The sequence below is a fragment of the Enoplosus armatus genome, chromosome 3, assembly GCF_043641665.1.
Source record: "Enoplosus armatus isolate fEnoArm2 chromosome 3, fEnoArm2.hap1, whole genome shotgun sequence".
Lineage (NCBI taxonomy): Eukaryota > Metazoa > Chordata > Actinopteri > Centrarchiformes > Enoplosidae > Enoplosus > Enoplosus armatus.
Window position 1 is genome coordinate 13,861,784 of NC_092182.1, and position 22,278 is coordinate 13,884,061.

Consider the following 22,278-nt stretch of genomic DNA (forward strand, 5'->3'; position numbering starts at 1 on the left):
TCTACTTCCTGTATGGGAGCTAATAATAGCGGGTTCACCCAAAGAGGCATCTCAAGGCTTTTGTTTGAAAAGCAGCTTTTCAAGTGTTTACAAGTTTCTGAAAGAATTAGTCGGAGAAAGAAATACTGCGTGCTGTAACAAAACATGAGCAGATGTATGTTGGTGGAGCTCATTCAGTCGCTGAGGTGTGGAGCCTCTTCTTCAGTGTAAGTGCAGTAACATCTAGTGCTGAAACCTACTGTATTAAATAATTGTTCATTAAATATTAATACATTCTTAATGGTTTATTCATAATTCATCAAGTTGAATAAAATGTTTTCTTTTTTTTTCACAGTTGAGGCCAAGTTGATTAATCAAAGATAATACGTTTCTAAATCAGTAATGAAAGTAATCATTATTTGCCGCCCTAGTGGGGCTGGTGGGTTGACTTTGGTTCCATTTCAGAAGCAGCTGGAGTTCAGCAGAGAGGAAGAATGAGCGGCTCTGAAGTGGACGTTGATGATAAAACAGGGACACAGGTGAGCAGCAGCAGCAGCCTCTTCTCCTCATCTTCAAGTGATGTCAGCTGCTTGTTGCGAGGACGCAAGCAGCACGTTTAGACTCAAAAACACGGCTGTCACCTAAAAATAATGGTTAAAATTGTTTTGTAATTCATGAAAATATTAATAACAGTGATCCAGACTATCAAGTGGGCCCAACGGAGGAGAATCTTTCTGAAAGATTATGTAAATTAGAAAAGATTTTATTCAAACACTGAAAACTCTTCCATACTTTGTTCAAACTTCAAAGTTGGAGCACAACACCTTTAGACCGGACATGTCATTTTATACTTGCTTGAGCAGTGGGAACAATTGTCCAGATGACAGTTCACAGCAACCCCTTGAAATGTATCATTTAATTTATGAATTGATTGTTTTATTTTTGACTTCCCAAACAAATGCTAAAACGTATAAATCGGCCTTTATTTTCTTCTACATTTATGGACGGGAGCTCAGTGGCCGTTTCCTTTCCCAGACTATAATTTATTCATTTATTTTCACTGAAACAGCTCAGGTTCCAGCGGGGATCATTGAAGTTTAATTTGATCTTATTATTAAATGTGCTGCTGGCAGATTCACCTCTGACAGCAGGAACACAATGATGCCACCATTAAAACTCTCTTTTACTTGTTATTCCACATAGAAAAACACCAGCCACATGTAGAGACTACTCTGTGTCACTACAGCTTTGACTGTGTTGTGTTCAAAATTCAAAAACGGTGAATGAACTAGTTTGACATTTTGGGAAATATGCTTTCTTGCATTCTTGCTTTCTTGTCTTGTAAACATGAAGCTAAAGCTAGCAGCCGCTTAGCTTAGCATAAAGATTGGAAGCAGGAGCAAACAGCTAGCCTGGCTCTGTCCAACTGTAACAAAATCAGCCCACCAGCACCATTAAGTTCACGAGTGCTGGTAGTTATGTGTCTGACTATTTGTTTTGGCTCTGGGCAGTTGCCAGGCAACCAGCAGAGACTCCAGTTTTTGTCCAGATTCAAAAAATTAGATATAAAGTGTTAAAGCTTCAGAGGAGCTGGTAGGTGGATTTTGTTACTTTGGGACAGAGCCAGGCTAGCAGTTTCCTCCTGCTTCCAATCTTTATGCTAAGCTAAGCTAAGCTAACAAGCTGCAGTTTCATATTTAATGATATTTATCTTCTCCAGAAAGCGAATAAGCATATTTACAAAAACATCTACGCTTTGATTGAACAATCAGCTGTGAAACAACAGATTCAAGTGAAATTCATTCACGTGGACACAAACAGGCAGCGATATCTATAATAAAAGAACCTGGTTGTTTTTTCATAGCAAATATCTAATTATTCCAGTTGTACAGTAGCAATGATGTACCAAACAGCTGTAAAGCAAAATACGTCGTACAGGAAAACAACAACACAATTTAAATAAGTGAAGTTATTTGACTTGGCACTGATAAAAACTTGAGGTAAGATGGAAAATGGTAGAAAACAGTTTAATCAGTAAAAACGGGAGCGGCAGAGTAAAAGAGACGATTCTCTGTTGGGATACCAGAGTTGATATGATTGACCTGGTAGTGTTGATTCTTATGGCATGAAGTTTATACATTAAATTCATATGGTTGGTATAATGGCATCCACAAATATCACATCAATTTGACTGAACGAAGTAACTCAGATATTTCCTCCCGAGTATCATCAGCGATTCCTAAAAACTGACGTGTGTGAAGGAAGTTTACATGTTTACATTTAAAGATATGTCCTCGATTCATTTACAGGCCACTCTGTACAGTAGAAATGGATTACAGCTCAAATATTATTACAACACAATCTCGCGTGTGATTCATTATTTTACAAACAACAAAAGCTCTGTAGCTAATCTATAAAATACAGCTGTTTAGTCACTGAACTTGAAATGAGAGCGCTTTTAACGTCCATAAAAAATGTGCTCTCAGTGATTTACAAAAAAAAAAAACATGTATCAAAAGTCCTTTGAGTCCTTTTTAGGTCTGCACATGCAGGTTTTTCACCCCCCGGAAGGCTGAGCAGTGCAGAAGGCCGTCAGTCTGTGCAGCTGTGAACAGCTGTTGCCTCTGGAAACATCCTTCATTAATGACAAATAGCTTATATGGAGCATCCGTGAACAGGCGGGTACAGCCAGTCTTTCGTCCTTGTTTTCAAGTTCAGAAATCCACGGAGAGTGTCTATGAACGACCTGCACTCGGCCGCATTTTGTGCCTCTTGGACATTTCAGGCGTGTAAAGTAACTCGATAACCCGAGTCTGAACTCGTCAGACCTCAGACTGGCACAAACACCAACAGCCCCAACAGCAACAGAAGCAGGAAAACCAGGAAGACGTCACAAAGTAGTTTATGCATGAAAAAGGAATTTCCCTGAATGTTTGCAAGTCTACAACTAAATGACCCAACCCCCAAAACAACAACATGACCTCTTTATTGTTCCAGTCTTCAAAACAAAATATATATCCTGGAACAAAAGAAAAGAACACTACAAAAAATGAAATAAAAGAATCGACCGCCAACAAATCTGGGCAGCAAATTAAAAACAAAAAAGTGCATTGCTTCAAGTATGTAAACAAAATGATTTCTTTAAAGGGAGAGTGAGACTCGTTCTGTCAGTGTGCGTGAGCCCGGGCCAGTGCAGTGACTCCTGAGGTTTGGCACACATGTATGAACTCAAACACACACACACACACACACACACACACACACACACACACACACAGTACAACACACACACTTCTTCAGAGGATCATGATGACGAGGGGGAATTCCTTTTTTTTTCTCCACATTTGTTTTTAAGGGAAGTCCGGCGCTCCCTGTTTTGCAGTCAGTGTTGAGGAAGGAGGCTCTAAGACCTGCAAAGACACACCCCTCCGTCAGCGCGGTCACATGGAGGTGTTGCAGTGGCTGCTGGGAAAACAGGGTGGTGCATGGAGGAGGACGACATGGAGGACATGATGGATGGAGAGGGATGTGTTGGAGACGAATGCAGCGCAACACAAGAAAGAACACAAACAGAAAAAAAAGAAACGTGAGGCGATGAAACACTTTATCACACACACACACACACACACACACACACACACACACACACACACACACACACACACACACACACACACACACACACACACACACACAGTGAGGTGACAGATGATAAATGATGCACCAATCTGAAGACAGTGATCCTGATTGATTTGAATGAGGATCAGAGCTTCATGGGATAAAATTAAAGAATAAAAATCTATGATTTTTGGAAAGAGAGAAGGGGCAAAAAAGGTTGATTAGTAAACTACAATTTCTATTTTTTTTTTACTGTAAATAAGACCTACTGCATTTCAAAAGTGCCTTTTGATATACACCTACGTGTACATGTCTTAACCAGACGTGGGTCTATTAGAGGCTGACTTTATGCTCGCCACTCGTCTGCAGTCGTACACACAGTAGCTAAGCTTTCATTTTCTTCATATTGGACATGTGCAGCTTTCCATCCACAGATCAGTGCCGTTAAGTTCAGTTTGTTGCTCTCTGTCCTCTGACCCTCCTGGCATCCTTCTGTTTAAATAGCTGGTTATTGAGCCTGAACACTTTTTTGTTACTGACTGAAATGTGTTCATAACACAGAGAATCAAAAACGTTTAAGCATCCAAAGTTTGCATCAAATGTAAGATTAGAAATCAGACCGGTCTCGATTTAAATGAATATTTTGAACGGCTGCTTGTGTTTAGACGACATTAGTGTTTGAAAAGCTTCTTTTGTCACGATATAAATGTTTCTTTCTCTAAGTAAATTATCAAGAAAGTGTTGTTTCGGTGTTGATACTGAAACTTGGGTGCTTGCACTAGTATCAAATAGTACCTTGTCTGTCCTACACACTGATATATTTCTGATTACAGAAGCAACAAACCAACTATACTTCTGTGTAATCACCACACATATCTGCTATAATAGCTGCGTGTCCTCAACGAAGCAAGCAATGGACGACTGTGAAAGTGAAACGTGTGTGTGCTGCATGAGCAGTGAGCACAAAATACAAAATACAGAACTGTTATACAGCTGATATAGTAATCAATCCTACACACTTTATCACTACATTTTTGGGTCCAATTAAAACGGTTTGGGATCCCTCCACATTTATGTTCACTCTGTGGGCGTCACTCTAACAGCAGGATGGGTGCTGTCTTCATTTGGTCTGACTTTAACATTTAAGATAATTAGGTGGAAATGAGACGGACTACAAGCAATGAAAACAACAATCACTGAGGACAGCAGCACAAGTCGTAGTTTGACGCAGACAGTTGAACGAAACACTGAATGACTTCTGCGACACATAGTGAAACAACGCTGGACACACGCACAGGTAGAAAACAACGCTTTATGCCAGTATCTGATATTGTCTTTTATCTTTCTTTGGTTATGTGAGGTCTTCGCTCGTCTAAATACTCACTCTGATCCTGATGAGTCACCGTCCACCGTCCCCGCCTTGATGCTCATGGCGACACCGTTCAGCTGATCCGGCAGGCCGGGTTTAGCCGGGCCGGCTCGACCGTCACTAGAGGAGGATCCCAGCGGAGACGCCGCGCCAGGGGCGTTTTCACACAGTTCATTGTGGATGCGGTTGAGACCATTCCTCTCTACGATGGGAGAAAGCTGCTTCTTCTTTAGGATCCCTGAGCCGGATGAAAACAAGGTGGGACATCTTTATGAAAACACAACGATAGACAAAAAACTGAACAAAAAATCAAATAATATAGTAACAGTTTTTGTGCAGTTTCTCGTTCCATGCGTCATCTTGAAACAATACAAAAGCTGTTCCACTCAGACCAGGTGAGACTAGACCACATGGTAATGGTTTAACACATTAAAGGTGTCCAAACTCCTGCAGCTGTCTGGGCTGAACTTTACCTTTGTGCGGGTGGGCGTTGAGGTTTGGCAGACTGGGCAGCAGCACCGCCATGGTGTCCTGCATCCTGCAGTCTGATAACGCCCGGCCATCGCGGCCGAGACTCAGCTCTGGATTGGCCAGAGCGTCCGGCTTCAGTCTGTCTGTACCTGCGAGCTCGCTGTCGTTCAGTGCTGCTGCGTAATCTCCAGGCCAGTACATCTTACTCAGACTGTTGTCTGAAAACCAGAAACAAAGAACGAATGAAATGTAGGAAAGATAGTTAATGCTTCTGTATTTATGTACTATGATGTACTAAATGCTGATGGGATTAACCGAAAGAGATGGTTGAGATGGGTTTCCTCTCTTCTAGTGTGTGAATGAACATATGTAGAGTTTAAAACATGCAACTCCAGCACTGTCAGGTGTTCGGTGTAGGTGTAGCCCAGTTTGTGTCTCTCATGTATTACCATTACATTCAAGTCACAGCGCTTAGCTTCCAATTTTCTGTAAAATAAACCCAGAAGGAGGTTTAACAACACTTAATGCTGATCTGAAAGACTCTGGAAGCTGGACATGACACGTCCTTGCTCGTCTTGTGAAACTCAAGCGAAATTATACACGATTTTGTATGAAAATATAGAATATTGTAAAGAAACATCAATATATACCAATATACTAATGATTCTGTGGTTAAAAGACTGTTTGCTGCTCTGAAGGTTTCTCACATCCTCAGAAGGTGTTAAGACGATCCGATGCTGAGCGCTGTGACTCTAATGTTACATAACACACGAGAGGCACAAACTGTGGTCCAGATGAGCTTCTGTACCGTGTGGTTGTGGTCTCTTGCCCCCGTTAGACGCCAGGTTTTCCCAGCATTCCTCCGGAGGGAGTGGACCCTCCTCGTCCTCGCTGTCGGAGGAGTGCGTGGAGGCGTAGGAACCGCTCTGGTCGTCCTCCAGAGACAAGTCGCTGTCAGAGTCGCTGTCCCGGTCTACACAGAGAGGAGAGGTTGACATCGTCGTACCAAATCACTGCAGTTAAACTGAATCAGAGACGCTGAATGAGAATAATACCGTCCAAGTGCTCTTTAGTTTCATGGAAGAGTGACGTGTGGTCGTTCAGAGCGATGTGCGCCTGGCTGCTGCTCAACCCGTCGTCCCTGAAAAGACACAAGAAGTCAGTGCTCCTGTCACTCTGTCAGGTTAATGCTGCATGTGAACCCTTTCATTTTTAGTATGAACTCTTAATGCCTTACCGGAGGACAAATGGCACGTAGCTCTGCTGGCTCTTGCCGCTCTGCATGGTGCCGTTCAGAGACACGCTGGAGTCTCCAAAGGGAAGGTGGTACAACCGGCCGTCCATGTAGTTTGTGTTGCATTTGTAGCCCTGGAGACACAGAGAGGAGGGATGAGTGTTTTAAGAATTCAAAATGTTTTCATATTTACACTTCAAAACCACCATCAATCAATTTAGATAGATTATTATCATTTTAATAGATAGTCAAATATTTCAGTGTTCTGTGTATTTATATTTCAACATGAATGTTTTGTGGTGATTCAATTTCACAATTAGGTGGTTATTTTCTTATAAAACCCAAACTGTTATGGCCTGTCTTTGCGTCCATATCAGCCTCAAGCTCATTGGTTTCTACTGAAGATGTTAAACTTTAAATAGTTATAACAAATTTTTTTTTAGCAAACGTTACTCAAACACAGTACTTTTGTTGGGGGAAAGCTCACACCAAGTCCAGAAAGTTAACAGGAGATGGTTTCATGTTTTTGGGGAAAGATGCTGTAATAATGATACATAAACATGAACTGACTACTCTGAGGTCGTAACACATGTCACATGTGTGAGAGTCCATTCAACAGTTTGAGTCTCCCAACATGTAACTAAAGCTGAGCTCTACGTCGCAGAGCTGTCCGACTCACAGAGGCTTTGGATTTGATCATGTGATCCGGGCGTTTGCGGCTGCAGCAGTATTTCATGGCATTCCTCGCTTCCTTATTGAAGACGATGCGGAAGAAGAACACAAAGGGACCCTGGAGGTTGGACGACAGAAGAGGGAAGAGGGTCAGCACAACGACAGAAATCGACCTTTCAAACTGTCTCAGAGGGGAAGTGGAGGACTCACCTGCACACAGTTGAACCCAGCGAACAGGTAGTGGAAGATGATCATGTCGCTGTTGACGGAGAGGAGCGCCAGAAAACATGTGACTGAGACCAGGAGGAGAGCGCCACCTGCGGTCTTCAGGCCGGAGCTGCAGATCATGAAATCACACGAGAGAGAAAACAGAGATGTTGGTGAGCAGCTGTCAGTTGTTGTCTCATGAAGAGCTGTGATCACCAACCTTTTGCCAGAATTTGCCCTTTAAAATGTTCCTCTTTTTTAAAAGTCTGTATTTTCTCTCCATTTTATTATAACTTGCACTGCACGCAGTGTGTGGAGATGGTATCTAAGCATTTCACTGCACACTGTATATTACAAATACATCTTTAAATCTGTTGTTGCTTTAAAAATGTTGTCTATTATTTCTCCCAATCCCAGTCATTTGCCAAAAACTTTCATTTTTTAATGCATAACAGGGCTGCAACTATTGATTATTTTCATTATCAGTTGTCTTGTCTTGTCTGACTAAAAGTCCAAAACCCAAACTGACTCAGTTTACTTTTATATACGACAAAGAGAAGCAGCCACTTGAGAAGCGAAGAAGAGAAGTGAGAATATGAATAATTATTTCCACTATTTTTTCTTGAAAAATGACTGAAACAATTATTCGATTATCAAAATAGTTGCAGATTATTTTTTTAGTCGACTGACTAATCGATTAATCAACTAATCATTTCAGCTCTGAAGTTTCACAAAAACCGCACCACTAAGGTATCCAAGTTTATAGCAAAACTGCTGAGTGAGCACAAAACAAATTCAAAATGTCAGATTGTATAGTCTTTTTGTGATTTTAAGAACATCAAGAAGGAGCCATCAGGTTTTGAACACACAAAGTCTGTCATATGTTTGTCACAGTTTTACATTTTCTCAACAAATAAGAAAGGACACAGACGACGCTGTGCAGAAAGCTGAAGTCACTTTGTCGGCTGTAACAGGAAGGAGCCAACTTCAATGGATTTTGAATTGAATTGAGTGACAAGAGAGTGAAGAGAGGAAAAGGACGCAGTACTAGACCAAAATCCCATCACACAAAATCTGTGACAGGCTCAAAACATATTTTTTCAGCCAGCCTGATTTTTTTCTTTGCCCTTTCTGGATTGATTATGACACCGATTTCTATGATGTCGCTCAGTAGTTTTGTCGTAAATAAACTCACACTAGTCCAGCTGCTGTGGCTTCCCAAAGTTTAAACGGTTTTAACATTTTGACCCACAAATTTAAACATGTTTAAGGTGAAATTAATAACCTTCTCCCCTGTTGTGTCAATGTTAGCTTCTCTGCAGTGTAGTCCAGTCAGATGAGACAGATTATTGAGATATCTTTAGAGTGAATGAATGGAAAGATTTGATCTGATGTCATTGTTATTAAATGCCGATTGAGGTGTGGTCGAGTTTTACTGGTTTAGATTGGAAAGTTCAGGGCTTTCCTCCAACTGGACAAAGTCTAAATAAAAGAACTTGGCAGCTTGTTAACAGTGCGGGTGTTAATATTTGATGGAAACGGTGGGACACTCACACACGAGGCTCTTTCTTCTCAATGCTGTGGTGTCTCAGGGAGCAGGAGGCTCTGGACGACAGGATGTAGAGGAAGATGTTCATCTGTGGACACAACGTCAGACTGCATCACGACTCACAACATGGCAGGAGTTTGTGAAAGTCAACATCAAACTAATGTCTGTTTTCTTTACTGCTGAACAGTGACGGGTGTGTTCGCTGTCAAAACATCTCTAGTGCCGCTCTGATGAGATCATCATGAGTCAGCATGTTGGACTGACGTGGACCGCTGCACTGCTAAAGACTAAACACGTCAGTGGAAAACACACAACTTTATTTTCTGCATTTAAAGCTTTATTATTTGTCTTTGTGTTTACATCATGTTTTTAGTTTTGTATCTGCGAGCCTTCACATGTCTGAGGTTCAAATGTCTCCACAAGCGGATCTGCAGGGGTCTGCAGGGACTCACCGAGGCCACCATGGCGATGGGTCCGGCAAAGCTCCAGATGAGAGTGTCGTACATAGACAGCCAACAGAAGTCTGGGTTCCCGTAGCCTTCAGGGTCCAGACCCACGGCCAAACCTGGAGACGAACACAGACAGACAGACGGTCGCATCAGACAACAACTGTTGAGTTCTCAGTCACATTTACAGTATAAACGATATGTTTGTGAGTGTGTAAAAGGAAAGTTTGATTTCCTTTTGTTGATGTAATGTCAGTTTTCAACCTTCAAACCTCTTTCTATCCTGAGGAGGTTTTTCCATCTGAAGTAGTCAAACAGCTTTGTTTTCGAAATAAAATAACATCAAGCCCTGATTTTGACTTTTTGACCAGGCAGACTAAATAACATTTTACTGGAAGACGTCTCACATTTTCCATCTGTTTCATCTTCACTTTGGGACAGGGGGCACGCTTGCTGGATAATCACGGATATCACACATTAACGTGCGTCCAAGATGCAGCCGAGATGAGATCAGCTCACTGATAAAAGGCATCGTCAGAAAATGAAGCCCAAAAGACAAACATAGACGTCATTAACAGGATAGTGTGAGTTTGGTTATGACTTAAATTAAACTTGTTGCTGCTCAGGTAGATCTGGGACGTCGGAGCAATTCTGAACTAAACAAACAAAGAGCTAACAGTTGCATTAGCAAATAATAAATAATAAATAAAAACGTGACCTTCGGAAATATTTGGAAAACAATGGTACGCACTCATTAGAAATAATAAATAATAAGTCCATGAAACAAACATGTGAGATGTGTCATAATGCAACTCTGTTATCATGAATCCATCTATTCTATTGATTTATTCACCTTTAATTTTTTCTTATGCCTTTTTATTTTGTTTGTTTTTTGTCACGTGTCTGCAGCTGCTGTTATAAGATTAGTTTTGCAAACTGCTTTGAGTAAGTAAAACATGTTTAAAAAAATCTATATTTCAGTAACACCTCTACATTGTTGATTTTGTTGTTTTTTTTGGGTTCTTTTACTGGCCGTGTTGAGAATCAAGTTTTAGCTGCTTTTACCGATTTAAGAAACTACAAAACAAAACTTGGATGAAGGGACTTTCTTCCCCCCTGTACAAGAGGTACATTTCTGTGCTTTGAAGTGGTGATGTGAGGGTTCAGACCTGTGATGAAGGCTGGCACTCCCCAGCCAATCAGGTAGTAGAATCTCATGGGTCCGTAGTTGATGTCTCGCACTTCACTGATCATGCGGTAGACGTGCAGCCCCTCCAGGAAGAGCCAGGAGAAAGTGCAGAGGTAGAAGAAGTGCAGCAGGATGGCGATGACTGTGCACAAAAACTGCAAAGAGAGCGAGAAACACGTGAAAACATTAAAGAGATGGAAGGAAACTAATATTAGTATTAATTAATACTATAATTTAATCATATATAATAATTAATACTGATTGATTACCGGGTTGTCTGCCTGGTTGATGCCCAGGATGAAGATGAGCTCGGAGAGGAAGAGAGCGGTGGCTCCGTTGTTGATGATGCTCGTCTTGTTGCACTGCATGGCTCTCAGACAGAGGAGGAAGATCGTGGTGAGGAAGAGGAAGCTCAGCGTCACTCCCACTGTGCTCCACGTCAGGATTTTGATCGGCAGAATCTCTCCGTTCTGACACAGACGTCACGATGAGGAGGGAAAACAGATTGAGTCAGAGAGCAGAGTTTTGATATCTGTGGTTTTTGGTGAAGTGGAACGTCTCACTGTCCCTCACCTCTCTCCTGGAGATGTCCATGAGCACGGCGAAGCTGGTCATGTGATAACACTGACAGCTGATGTGGGTGCCGTTTCTGAAAACCACCTCGCAGCCCTTCGCCGACCAGCCGCCGTTCCCGCCACTGACATAAAACGCAAAGAGGACAACGTGGGAATAACTCAACTTCATCCAGTTTCTAGTTTCATCATCAACACTGTGATACTGTGTGTGTGTGTGTGTGTGTGTGTGTGTGTGTGTGTGTGTGTGCTCACAGTATGGTGTGGTTCCAGAAGACACAGATGGGTTTGGAGCGCTCCTCAGTGGTGACCAGGCGGAACTGCACGGTGATGGGTTTGTCCAGCGTGTGCTGCAGCAGCTCGTCGTTGTCGTGGACTGTGATGCTGACAACCGGGGTGTTGATGACCGGACGCTTTGGCACCCTGATGAAAATGAACAACAAACATCAAATGATTAAAGACTCTAGACACAGTGAAAATGAATTATATCATGGACATCATATGCCCCTTTTAAAATGAAAACTAACTGAAAACGTTTGTAAAACTAAAAACTAATCACAAGTTCAGTGATGTTTATGCGATGTCTGACATACTGCAGCTTCCAGGTCATCAGGAATATTTATTTTAGATAAAGGTTTTCTGATGACTCGAAGATTTTCATTGAAACTAAGCTCTACCAGACAAAAAAAAAATCTGTATTTACTGTGATGGAAGTGAATATTCACTGTTTTTGTAGACAATAAATAAAAGTCTCTTCATTTGGATCTTGTGGGGGATTGTAAAAGAAATCATGTGCATCAAATTAAAGCGCTTGAGACGTTCTGGTGGCAGAGGGGTTAAGATGTAAACCATATAATCACAAAGTCACTGGTACGATTTCAGCTGGGACTTTTGTTGCATGATATACCCCTCCCCCTCTCTCCTGTCGTTTCTTGTCTAAAAATGACTCATTGGTCACAGCGCTTCATGTTCCATCTTTATATATCGCTCTTACCGCAGACTTCTCTTGTCGGGATCATAGCTCTCTGGTAACAGCGAGGCCAGGCTGTGGAAGATGATCACGCTGGCGATGGCGTCCTGCTGGCTGTCGTCAGGGTGGCGTCTCTTCCTGTTGGCCGAGCGGTTCCTCAGCGAGGACTCTGGGAAGACATCCAGGTGTCTGTGGCCCTTCGTGTCCACAGGTGGTTGGAAGACTGAATCGGGCAGCGTGACCGCCGTCTCCAGGTCCGTGGGACGAGGGCCCCTCAGGGACTGGTACCGCGGGAGTTTAGCTCCGGCGAAATTCATCTTTTTCAGACGATCCACGGAGATGACTGAGGAGAAAAACATTTGATGTTTTTACAAAACGATTAGAGCTCGAATGTTCAGTCGATTGACAGACAAATTATCTGCAACTATTTCAATAAACAACATTCCCAACAAGTTCTGGCTTCTCCATTCTAAGGAATTACAGTTTTTCTGTTTTAATAAATTTTAGGGCTTTAGGAAATGATTACTGGCATTTTTCATTATTTCTAGTTTTTATGTTAATTGTTTGTCTTATTTTATTTGTATTAGCCACTTTCCTGTGCCCACATGTGTTCTGTTGTCTGTAAGATGTTCTCTCGTGCTGGAAAAGTTAATAATAAACTGTAAATTTCTTAAATAAATAAATAACTTAAATAACCCGATTCTGATTAAATATATAACAATACATAAGAATCCCCAATAAAGTAGCTCTACAGACTTTAGTGGTTGTCAGTGTGTCCCATCTTGTGGTAAAACGCTCACCTATGTGTGGTGTGACGATGGTGAAGGGGCTGAGGTAGGTCTTCCTCATGTTCTGTGCCAGTGTGTTTGCGTATTCCTCGTAGTGGCGGAGCAGCGCCGCCGTGCCGCCCTCCGAGTGCTGGATCAGCTCCCAGTGCGGCCGTGTGTCTGGAGACAGGATGGCGCTGCCCACACGGACCAGATTCTGTCAGGAAACAGCGAGAGTTCAGTGTGACAGGATGCCGCAGCGGAGAGTGAAATGAAGTGTGATGTGTTCCCTGCAGATACAGCATGTGAGGCTGTGAAGTCCCACCAGGCAGGACTGGCTTCCTGTTTATACACCAATTTTGTTGACCGCAAAAACTGCCACAATCTATTGTTCTTATTTTGTTTGCTGCTGTGTTGTGAAGTTTCCAGCAGAGATATCATGTGCTTGTTCACCTCAGTGAAGTGGACGTCCTGTGTCGCCGTGAGGTTGAAGCCCTGCTGGTTGCTCTCGTGCTGCAGGAGACTCTGCGTGAGCCGATAAGCAACTTTCACATCGCTGCCGTAGTAGCTGTCTGTGTGCGAGGTGGCGTTGGCCAACATGGCCGCCGTCTGCTGAACGTGTCCAGAGTCCAGGAGCGATGCGTTGCGGGAAAACCTTTCAGACTGGCAGAAGGAAAGGGAAACATAACCATTTAGTAATTTGTAGAAGCTTCACTGGTGAGACATATTTTAGCCATGCTAGTGACGTGCCCCGAGGGACGGTAATGTCTGTTGGTCAGTCCAGACTGAAAGATCTCAAGTATTGGATGGATTGCTGTGAAATTCTGCAGAGACATTGATGTTCCCCAGAGGACGAATCCTAATGACTCTGGCGAGGTTTTGTATGAACTGTCACAACAACTATTGGATGGATTGCCAAATTTTTTGTTTGTCCAATACCTTTTTAAAAAAAAAACAACTTTTGAGCTATTATTAGCATGCCAACAAAGTAAACTAAGACGATAAACAAACCTTCTGAATGAGGATGCCACTGTGGGGATTGCGAGGTTCATTTTAAAACCGAAGCTACTCACCAGGGCTTTCAGCTTGCTGAAGGTAACGGAGGTGCAGTTGAAGAGATTGGGAGGTAACCAGCCCTTGTGCTCATCGCAGTGGCGGATCGCTGTGCCTGAGAGGGAGGAAACAGAGAGAGAGAGAGAGAGAGTTATCACTTGAGAGGTGAGGAATAGACTGCGGCTGAGAGAGGGCTTGAGGCGAGTTTCATATATTGCCATTATTATATGGTAATTTGACGAGGTGCCTGAGAAACCATCATACCGAGCGTTCCCTTGGGACAGGGAACTGCTGCAGGGAGACCAAACTTAGTCCTGGGCCACCAGATCCCAGCCTCGATGGCCTGAGGGCAGCTGTCATAGATTACTGGAGCAGGAAGGAGAGGAGAGAGACGGAGGCAGATGATGAGGATAAAAATAAAAAAAATATTGAATATATTTATAGCTATAAATGAAACAGGGATGGTAAATTAAGCATTACAGTAACTTGACAGTAATATGATGTATTCTGACCTTCGCAGCCGTTGGGAGAAACTTCAGCGAAGGGGTTGTCACAGCGGTCGCACTGGCGTCCAATGACACCGGGTTTGCACTGACACTGGCCGCTCTCTCGGTCACATGCTCTGGAGAAAGAGCCGACCGGGTAGCAGTCACACAGCAGGCAGGTGTCGCTGCCTTCAGGACGGTAGTGGTTGTCCTGGAAACGCAATTGGAGAGAGGAGAGAGGAAGTGCTGATTAACTATTTTTTTTAAATCCATCTTTCCACAATTGCCTCCTTCATTTTAATCCATCCCCACATATTGCCACTTGAGAGCGACGACGGGCTGCAGCTGCTTCTTCAGAAACATCTGGTTGCTGAAGGACGAGTTTCATAATTATCTTTGCTTGTACAACAATGGAAGTCAGTGAATGTGCCTTCGCTTCCAGACTGGCTTAGTTATGTTAATGGCCCTATTTTTATAGCGATACCAAAGCTTTTATATTTTTATTGTGATTTTTTTTATTGGTGGAATTTACATTGAACTTTGCAAAACTAAATAAACTTTAAATAAATAAAAAGAAAACTAAAGAATGAAATAAATAAATAAATAAAAATCCATTATTTACATTTCAACCTTCACTTCAGACTTAAATACGTATCATAAACATTATTTTAGTTTTATATATAATATATATTAATAATCCTTCTTCGTTTCCCCCTCATGTTTAAAAAGGTCTTCATGTTCATTTTTGTTATTTTTGTCCTTTTATGTTCATGCTCTTTAAAAGAAAACTGAAAACCACAGATGGTGGTGTGGCAGATCTTGGAAAACAGAAAAAAATATATAATTAAATATATATATTTTATCTTTCTCTCTGTGAGGCAGTGTGAAAGAGGTCAGTTGATGCACGTATTGCATAATTTTCTCCTACATTTACTGTATAGTACCTACAGTATGTTGTATGGGTTTGAGACACAGCTTTAGACGTTCACTTCTAACATTATGCACTCTCACACTCATCTGGTTGTTACAGATGTCCCAGTGATGAATAACAGCTGCAGGTCGACACACTCACCTTGCAGCGACACTCTCCACTCGTCTTGTTGCAGTCAGAGTCAAAGCCCTTGTCTGTCTGACAGTTACAGGGGCCGCAGGTCTTGTGACCCCACCAGCCTCTGGGACACGGCAGATCGGTCCTGCAGACATACACGAGTTCATGAGTTCACCTCCAGAGTAATAAAGCATACAACACAAGACGACCCACGACCAACACACACAGTTTAACATAAATGAGGAAAACTGTATTTACTTTTTCTCGCAGTAATGGCCAAAGTAGCTGCGGGGACAGTCGCAGGTGTAACCACGAGAGGAGCTCAGCTTCCTGGTGCACGTCGACTCGTGCTCGCAGGGGTTTAATGAGCACACATCAGTGCAGTTGGTACCATAGTAGCCTGTAGAAGAAAAGAAAGGTGAAATACAGGAAAATAAGTTGATGTGCTCTCACAACATTGCCAGTAAACTGTGTGAAAGGACAACTGTGACTCCGTCTTATATTTATAGAAAACACGGATCAAGTTTAAAATATGTTGTAACAAGTTGCCCGGTGTTGCTTTATCATTTGTTTAATGGAATAATAAGCATTATAACACGTAGCAGCAGACTGACCAGTGAGGCAGGTGCAGGAGAAGCTGTCCCAGTCGTCGCTGCAGTAGCTGTTGACGGGACAGGGGCTGGAGCTGCAGGGGTCGGGCACGTTGCAACCCGGCTCCACGTTCACCTTCCTCGCCTGAGACAGACTCAGAGCCCCGCCCACACGCAGACCCTGCAAGCAGACAAACAAACAAACACTTTAGTCCAGATAGCAAATGGTTGCAGCGTCAAGTTTCACAAATGATTGCCGCTCAGAAATTGCAAATAAATTCGTATTTTTGACAGGGCTCTCAAGTATGGTGTTTGTTTTGATGAGTGAAATGTTCAAAATTAGTGAATGTAAATGATTTAAGGGTCACTGAAATGCTGTTAAAACAACATTAATATGTAATCTGAACATCTAAAAAATTTATTCTTATTCAGTTAAATTTGACCAAATCTAGATTCCTTTTGATCTGAATAATTTGGATATTGTCTGCTTTTAGACATGATCACAAACGCTGATATGAACACAGAAGCTGAAGAAGGGACAGACCTGTATGCAGCCACGGAAGCCATGCTGAATTTTCCCATCAGGCATTGCCACACCACCAACGCTCACAGTCTTCAGCTTGGAGTCTCGCAGCTTCCCGTCCACCTCCATACTGGCCTGAAAAGGTGCACGACACAGACTTTATGGCTGCAGAACTACACAAATATAATTCATGGTGATTTACAGCAACCAGGACACAACAACTCACCAGATAGAGTCCCTGGTCCAAAGACAACACTGCTTTGTGGTGGCTCGCCACTCCCCCCAAACTGCTAATATCCAGCTGCAAATGATGCCAGTCTCCATCGTTCACCAGCACCTCCTCCACGCGGGAGAGAGTGGAGTCTTCCCCTCTGTGCAGCCCCATCAACACGCTCCCCCCGCGCAGCTACAAAGGCAGAGAGAGCCGAGAAGAGGGAAGAAACAGCAGGAGGGAGATTGAACCGATGTTCAATAACAGAGGACAGCAGAGGAGAAAAAAAGACCACCAAGAATCACATGATGAACAGAAACCGAGAGCTTTTTTTTTTGCACACTTTACAGTCAAAGTTCAAACCTTGAATAGCTGCACATCATAAGTGTGCAGGTCTGGAAATAGATTATCGGACAGCTATGTCACATCAAAGAGGCGTCAGTCTAGACGAGCTCAAAAGGGCTGAAAATGCCTCAGATGTTACAATGAGCGTCTGATCATTTTGGGTTTACGTCCTCTGATATTAAGTGACGTGCTGCTGCTCAGATGGCCAACAGGTGGAGCCTCGATCCCACAGTGTTTTATCTTTTGGAAACTTCTGGTGAGGACAGCTGGACCTCACACTCATGAAGAAATATATATATGTTTTTTTATATTTGCTCTTTGCTGCTTAAGTGACAACTAACCTTGAAACCCTTCAAAATGTTTCTCTCTTTTGCTGTGCATTGCAACATTTCAGCATCTGTAAAACTGTCTGTAGAGCGAAATAATGTCTGATGCAACTTGGCCTCAAGCAGGAGGAGGCCAGGACGTAGCCAGAAAGAGTGTTTGTGTGTATCCTTGTGCAGCTAGAAGACGTGTGTGTTGCTCTCACCTGCAGTGTGAGGTTGTGCTGCAGGCCAGCGGAGATGTGCAGCAGCGTAGCGCCGGCCTGACGTGTGCGGAACATGAGCTCTACATGCCAGGGGACGGAGGCCGCCGCCGCCATGTTGTTCCACTGCAACAGACTGTTACCCAGAAAGCGTTGCGGGCTGGCCATAACTACAGGAAAGATATGTGAAAAAGCAGATCGAATGTGAGTAAAATTCACAGTAGGTGACATGAGACAGTGACTCATCTCTGTCAACCAGTGAGTCCAGTATGTCCTCTGGTCACGGCCATGTTCAGCTAAAAAACTCAGACATGAAGACGCTTTACTTCAGTAATCTGGAAGCTTTTTGTGGCTTTCTGAAATCAAATCAGGTGTTCCCAGAAAGCTTGAATCATTGCCTTTACAACCAACACCTGCACTGGTAATTCAGGGGAATAAGACAAAAGGACACTGAGGTAAACATTTCAAACAGCATATGATTAAAGTCTCCCTCCAGTCAGAAAGGTGTTTTTCCTCTTGTCTGTTGACTGATGTTTGAGCTGCAGAATAATGTACGTGAGAGTTTGACGTTAGAAAGCTGTTTTCACATTCATCTGCTGTTTTTTTGTCAGACATAAATTATTATTCAAGGCAGAGTATTTTTATATGACATGTCTGGAGGGGACCCCAATCTAAATCTTTTAGTCTAGCAGTGAAATTTTAATTTCAAATCATTTCAAATGTAGTTTCACTTCATGAAGCAGAAGGACGTTTTGGAGTTCGCTCGCGCACCGACTCTGAGGCTCTTTCACACGTCAACAAAGTGACACGAAAGGACATTCTGCCTGATGTGAAACAGTTTCCCTCTCATTACGTCGTCGCTGCACAAAGAAAAGCACCCGATCGAAATGACTGATTAGTGACGGCAAATAAACCTGATGCCCTGTGGCTGTCGCTGCTGGCTGGTGAGAGGAGTGACATGCAAAGAGACAAACTGCAGAAAAATTTAAGTCAGAATGATTCACATTCACATTAATTCATTATTATTAATTAGCACTGTGTGAGTAAGTTGAGTTTAACTACACATAATTACCTCCTATATCCGTGTGGCCGGAATACACCAACAGATCAAAGTTTATGGAGGTACATTTTACATACACACACCATATTAGGGCTGCAACTAACATTTATGTTAATTATGGAGTTTGCCAACTAAATGTCCGACTTACACCCAAAATATACTGAGTTCATGATCATATAAGAAAAAAGAAAACCAGGAAATCTTCAGATTTGAGAAGCTGGAATCACATTTTGAAATTCACATTTGAAATTGACTCAAACCATGATTTGATTATCAAAATAGTGGCCTGTTCAGCTCTACACCATCCCCATGCACATACATACATAAACAACTGCATTCTAAAAAACACCTCTGATGGTGTTGATGATTGTTCAAGACTGTTGTTGGTTATAATAGATTCAAGTAATCAAAGCTCATTAAATCATCTCTGGAGATCAGTAATGTGATCACACTGCATTATGTCCCACTTCTACAGCCCCCTCCCCACCTTTTCCCTTTAAGTATTTTTTACTCATTCTACAGTCGTTTACATGGCTCATTTCTCTTCCTCTGTCTCTTCTCAAATTGCTGTAAACCATAAATCAGCACAACAGCTGCAGGGGATCAGGTGAACGAAAGAACAGACACTGGAGAACACGAGGACAGAAACATAAGCAACGTATGTCTTCAAAAGTCCAAAAGCAATTAGTCTTAAATAGTTCAAGATCATCGAAACCAGAGATAATTCAACCTCAAGCGGCTTGATTCTCACAACTGATTCTGTCATAAATCAGATATTAAAACTACTGTAGCGTAATCAAAGGCTTTTTATGACTATGCATGTCTGAAGTCAGTGTTCAAACACACAACGATAGCTGCAGTGCACACGGTTGATTATTCACCTGTTATTTTCAAATGCAAATGCAGCAGTTTCTGCAGCAGTGAGTCTCTGTTACTGTTTCCACTCTGCTTATTTTGAGCTGATGGACGACAGCTTCATAACTCAGTTCTCGGGTCACAAAGTCAGAGGACAGTCTGGGGTCAAAACGGCAGACAAGTCCGTGTCAGATCTCGTCTCATGTCTGCACGTTTCCACCCTGATGCCCCGGCACTTTTCGTCTTGACTCGCTCACCTCTTTCGCAGTTTTGCCCTCCAAATCCGAGAGGGCAGTCACAACTGAAGGAGCCCCACAGGTTCACGCAGGTTCCTCCGTTCAGACACGGGTTGTTGTTGCAGAAATGTCTCTTGGCAGAGCATCCTAGGAGAGTGAGAACATAAAGAGGTTGATCTATCTGTTTGATCTGTCCTACCTCATTATTTCATCAAAGTAGCAAAGAGTTAGAGGGTAATAAACTATTCATAGCAGGTACAATGATCATTTCCCACTGACTCTACTTCCCCGCTGTGCTCATTATACTCATTGTTATTGTCTTTCCTCTGCCAGTCTCTCTCACTTGGCTGCTCTCACAACAAAACATTGTTTGACTGCAAAACAGTCACAGGTTTAAGAGATAAAGAAAAGGCAGGTCAAAAATGTACCTGGCAGAGTGCCGTTGTTGGCGATGAAGCTGGCCATGTCTATGTGCTGGTTGTCGATACGCAGGTTCTTCATGCAGCCCACGAACTGCCGGTTGCGAATAGGAAAGTCCTCTGGGAGTTTGGGGACCCCTCCGAGGAGCAGGGGGCCGGTCAGGTCCAGCGATCTGAAAACAGAGGAGTTTTACCGGAGTTTTACTCTGCCTTTACATCATCAACACTAATGGGGGAGGAACGCATGAAAAATTCATCACAGAGATAGTTTTGCGATGTTATTTCTCCCTCTGGAGATGAAAACAGAAAAAAAAGGATAAACATCCCTATGAAGGAAAAAAAGCAAAGCTTAGTTAACACCCCGGAGATGTGGAAGTTCATTTCAAAACAAGTTTACTCTCTCTCTTAATGAGCCAACTGCAAAGAAAGTAATCAATTAAATTACTGAAGTCAATACAGAAGTAATGAGGGAATAAGTAAGGCAAAGAGTAAAAGGTTATTTATGAAATTTCTGCTGCAAAATTAAGATTAATCTTCCACATCTAGATGACAGAACTCACAATCTGCTGATGTACTTCCTGTGGACTTACTTTTTGGATCCCGATTGGCTGCCCTGAGCAGAGCAGGTGTAGTTTCCGATCATGTGCCCGAACCTGAGGGCCACGGAGGCGTCACAGTTGTCCACCGTCACCACGACGACCTTCTGGTCCGAGGGGCCCTGCGGCAGGCCGGCCTGGTTTAAGACGGGCTGTGGAGTGAGAGACAAACTCATGAATATCAAGATAAATTATGGAGCGACTTCCTTATGTTTCTGGGGAGGCTCCAGTCAAAACAATGAGGATTAAGAATACATAATGCCGTGTTGCCTCGCCTGTATTATGCACACTGAAGTCTTTCTGTACACCTGAGAATCTAGAGAACAGTTTGAGGTTCCTGGTAATGTTTTAGCAATCTATGTTTTCTGTGCTTATGACTTTTGCATTGAGAGAATACATCACAGAATAATGCCCGTCTATTTTAAGAAGAAGTCAGTATGCACAAGGATCTGAATTAGTGCAGTTCAGTACAGCACAGCAAAAACCCTAAACCCTAAAAATAGTTTTTCTCTCATCTGCTCCATCTAAATCAAGCTATTATTGTCCTATAGTATCATATTCATTTGAGAATTCCCAAAAGGTTTGTCAGCACAAAGATCATGAAACACTGAGAAAAAAAAAACAGTACTTCCGTGTTGCTATTTTTAAGATGCTGAAGTATTTTGGTCACCTAGCATTTATAAATAGGACTCAGAAATAGGTTGTCATGAAAATGCCTAATATTTCTGCTGCAACTAACAAGGCATTAATCCATAAAGCAGTACAGAAACTTCTGTGAATCTCACCCAGTGCTAAATTGCACGTAGTTTTATGAGCCAGATTAAAAACTGGAGCTTTGAAACTGGGAAACGACAACCACATAAATGATCTTTTGCATCACACTCACGTTCAATCCCTGTTCATCTTTAGCTCGCTGTTGTGGAGTATTTTAATAATTCAGATCATAACAGCTCGAGCTAAAGGCAGCGGCTGGCAAGCACACGCACACACGCACACACACACACACACACACACACACACACACAGGAGAGGAGCTCGCTCTCTGCAGGACATCATCCCTGTCGACAAAGGATCTTCTTCATTGTCTAAGAAATCAATGGGGGGAGCAACAAAAGAAGGAGGGGTCTGCGGGGGAGAGAATGATGATCCTGTCGATAAAAGGTTGCGACCTCTTTTCAAACAGGGGCAGTTTCTCTGAGGTCACGTAGAGCTCATATTAACCCTAAGCGTAGGTTCAAGCTGGTGTCGCGAGCTGAGCTGAGAGCGGAGCGCTGTCTGACTCGGCTGC

At 42.7% G+C, this 22,278-nt stretch overlaps 1 protein-coding gene across 2 annotated transcripts in view; it reads right to left on the reverse strand.

The window, feature by feature from the left end:
• Positions 1 to 3,419: 3,419 nt before the first annotated feature.
• Positions 3,420 to 22,278, reverse strand: part of celsr2 (cadherin, EGF LAG seven-pass G-type receptor 2) — a 59,638-nt gene continuing 40,779 nt past the window's right edge. Inside the window, exons 6-34 of one of the 2 annotated variants that reach the window (XM_070902419.1) lie at positions 20,985 to 21,142; positions 20,404 to 20,567; positions 19,997 to 20,122; positions 17,828 to 17,994; positions 16,969 to 17,148; positions 16,764 to 16,877; positions 16,244 to 16,400; positions 15,888 to 16,029; positions 15,654 to 15,774; positions 14,609 to 14,792; positions 14,361 to 14,462; positions 14,117 to 14,211; positions 13,497 to 13,706; positions 13,077 to 13,260; positions 12,301 to 12,619; positions 11,562 to 11,729; positions 11,308 to 11,431; positions 11,004 to 11,204; positions 10,715 to 10,889; positions 9,552 to 9,664; positions 9,105 to 9,187; positions 7,554 to 7,680; positions 7,351 to 7,461; positions 6,675 to 6,805; positions 6,493 to 6,578; positions 6,246 to 6,410; positions 5,440 to 5,655; positions 4,982 to 5,204; positions 3,420 to 3,444 (exon numbers count right to left, since the gene is read on the reverse strand). In XM_070902419.1, the coding sequence (XP_070758520.1) occupies positions 3,420 to 3,444; positions 4,982 to 5,204; positions 5,440 to 5,655; positions 6,246 to 6,410; positions 6,493 to 6,578; positions 6,675 to 6,805; positions 7,351 to 7,461; positions 7,554 to 7,680; positions 9,105 to 9,187; positions 9,552 to 9,664; positions 10,715 to 10,889; positions 11,004 to 11,204; positions 11,308 to 11,431; positions 11,562 to 11,729; positions 12,301 to 12,619; positions 13,077 to 13,260; positions 13,497 to 13,706; positions 14,117 to 14,211; positions 14,361 to 14,462; positions 14,609 to 14,792; positions 15,654 to 15,774; positions 15,888 to 16,029; positions 16,244 to 16,400; positions 16,764 to 16,877; positions 16,969 to 17,148; positions 17,828 to 17,994; positions 19,997 to 20,122; positions 20,404 to 20,567; positions 20,985 to 21,142 (4,371 nt within the window). Of the gene's footprint in view, positions 3,445 to 4,977; positions 5,205 to 5,439; positions 5,656 to 6,245; positions 6,437 to 6,467; positions 6,579 to 6,674; positions 6,806 to 7,350; positions 7,462 to 7,553; positions 7,681 to 9,104; positions 9,188 to 9,551; positions 9,665 to 10,714; positions 10,890 to 11,003; positions 11,205 to 11,307; positions 11,432 to 11,561; positions 11,730 to 12,300; positions 12,620 to 13,076; positions 13,261 to 13,496; positions 13,707 to 14,116; positions 14,212 to 14,360; positions 14,463 to 14,608; positions 14,793 to 15,653; positions 15,775 to 15,887; positions 16,030 to 16,243; positions 16,401 to 16,763; positions 16,878 to 16,968; positions 17,149 to 17,827; positions 17,995 to 19,996; positions 20,123 to 20,403; positions 20,568 to 20,984; positions 21,143 to 22,278 lie in introns of those variants that run through there. The other variant, XM_070902418.1, reaches the window with a different exon arrangement.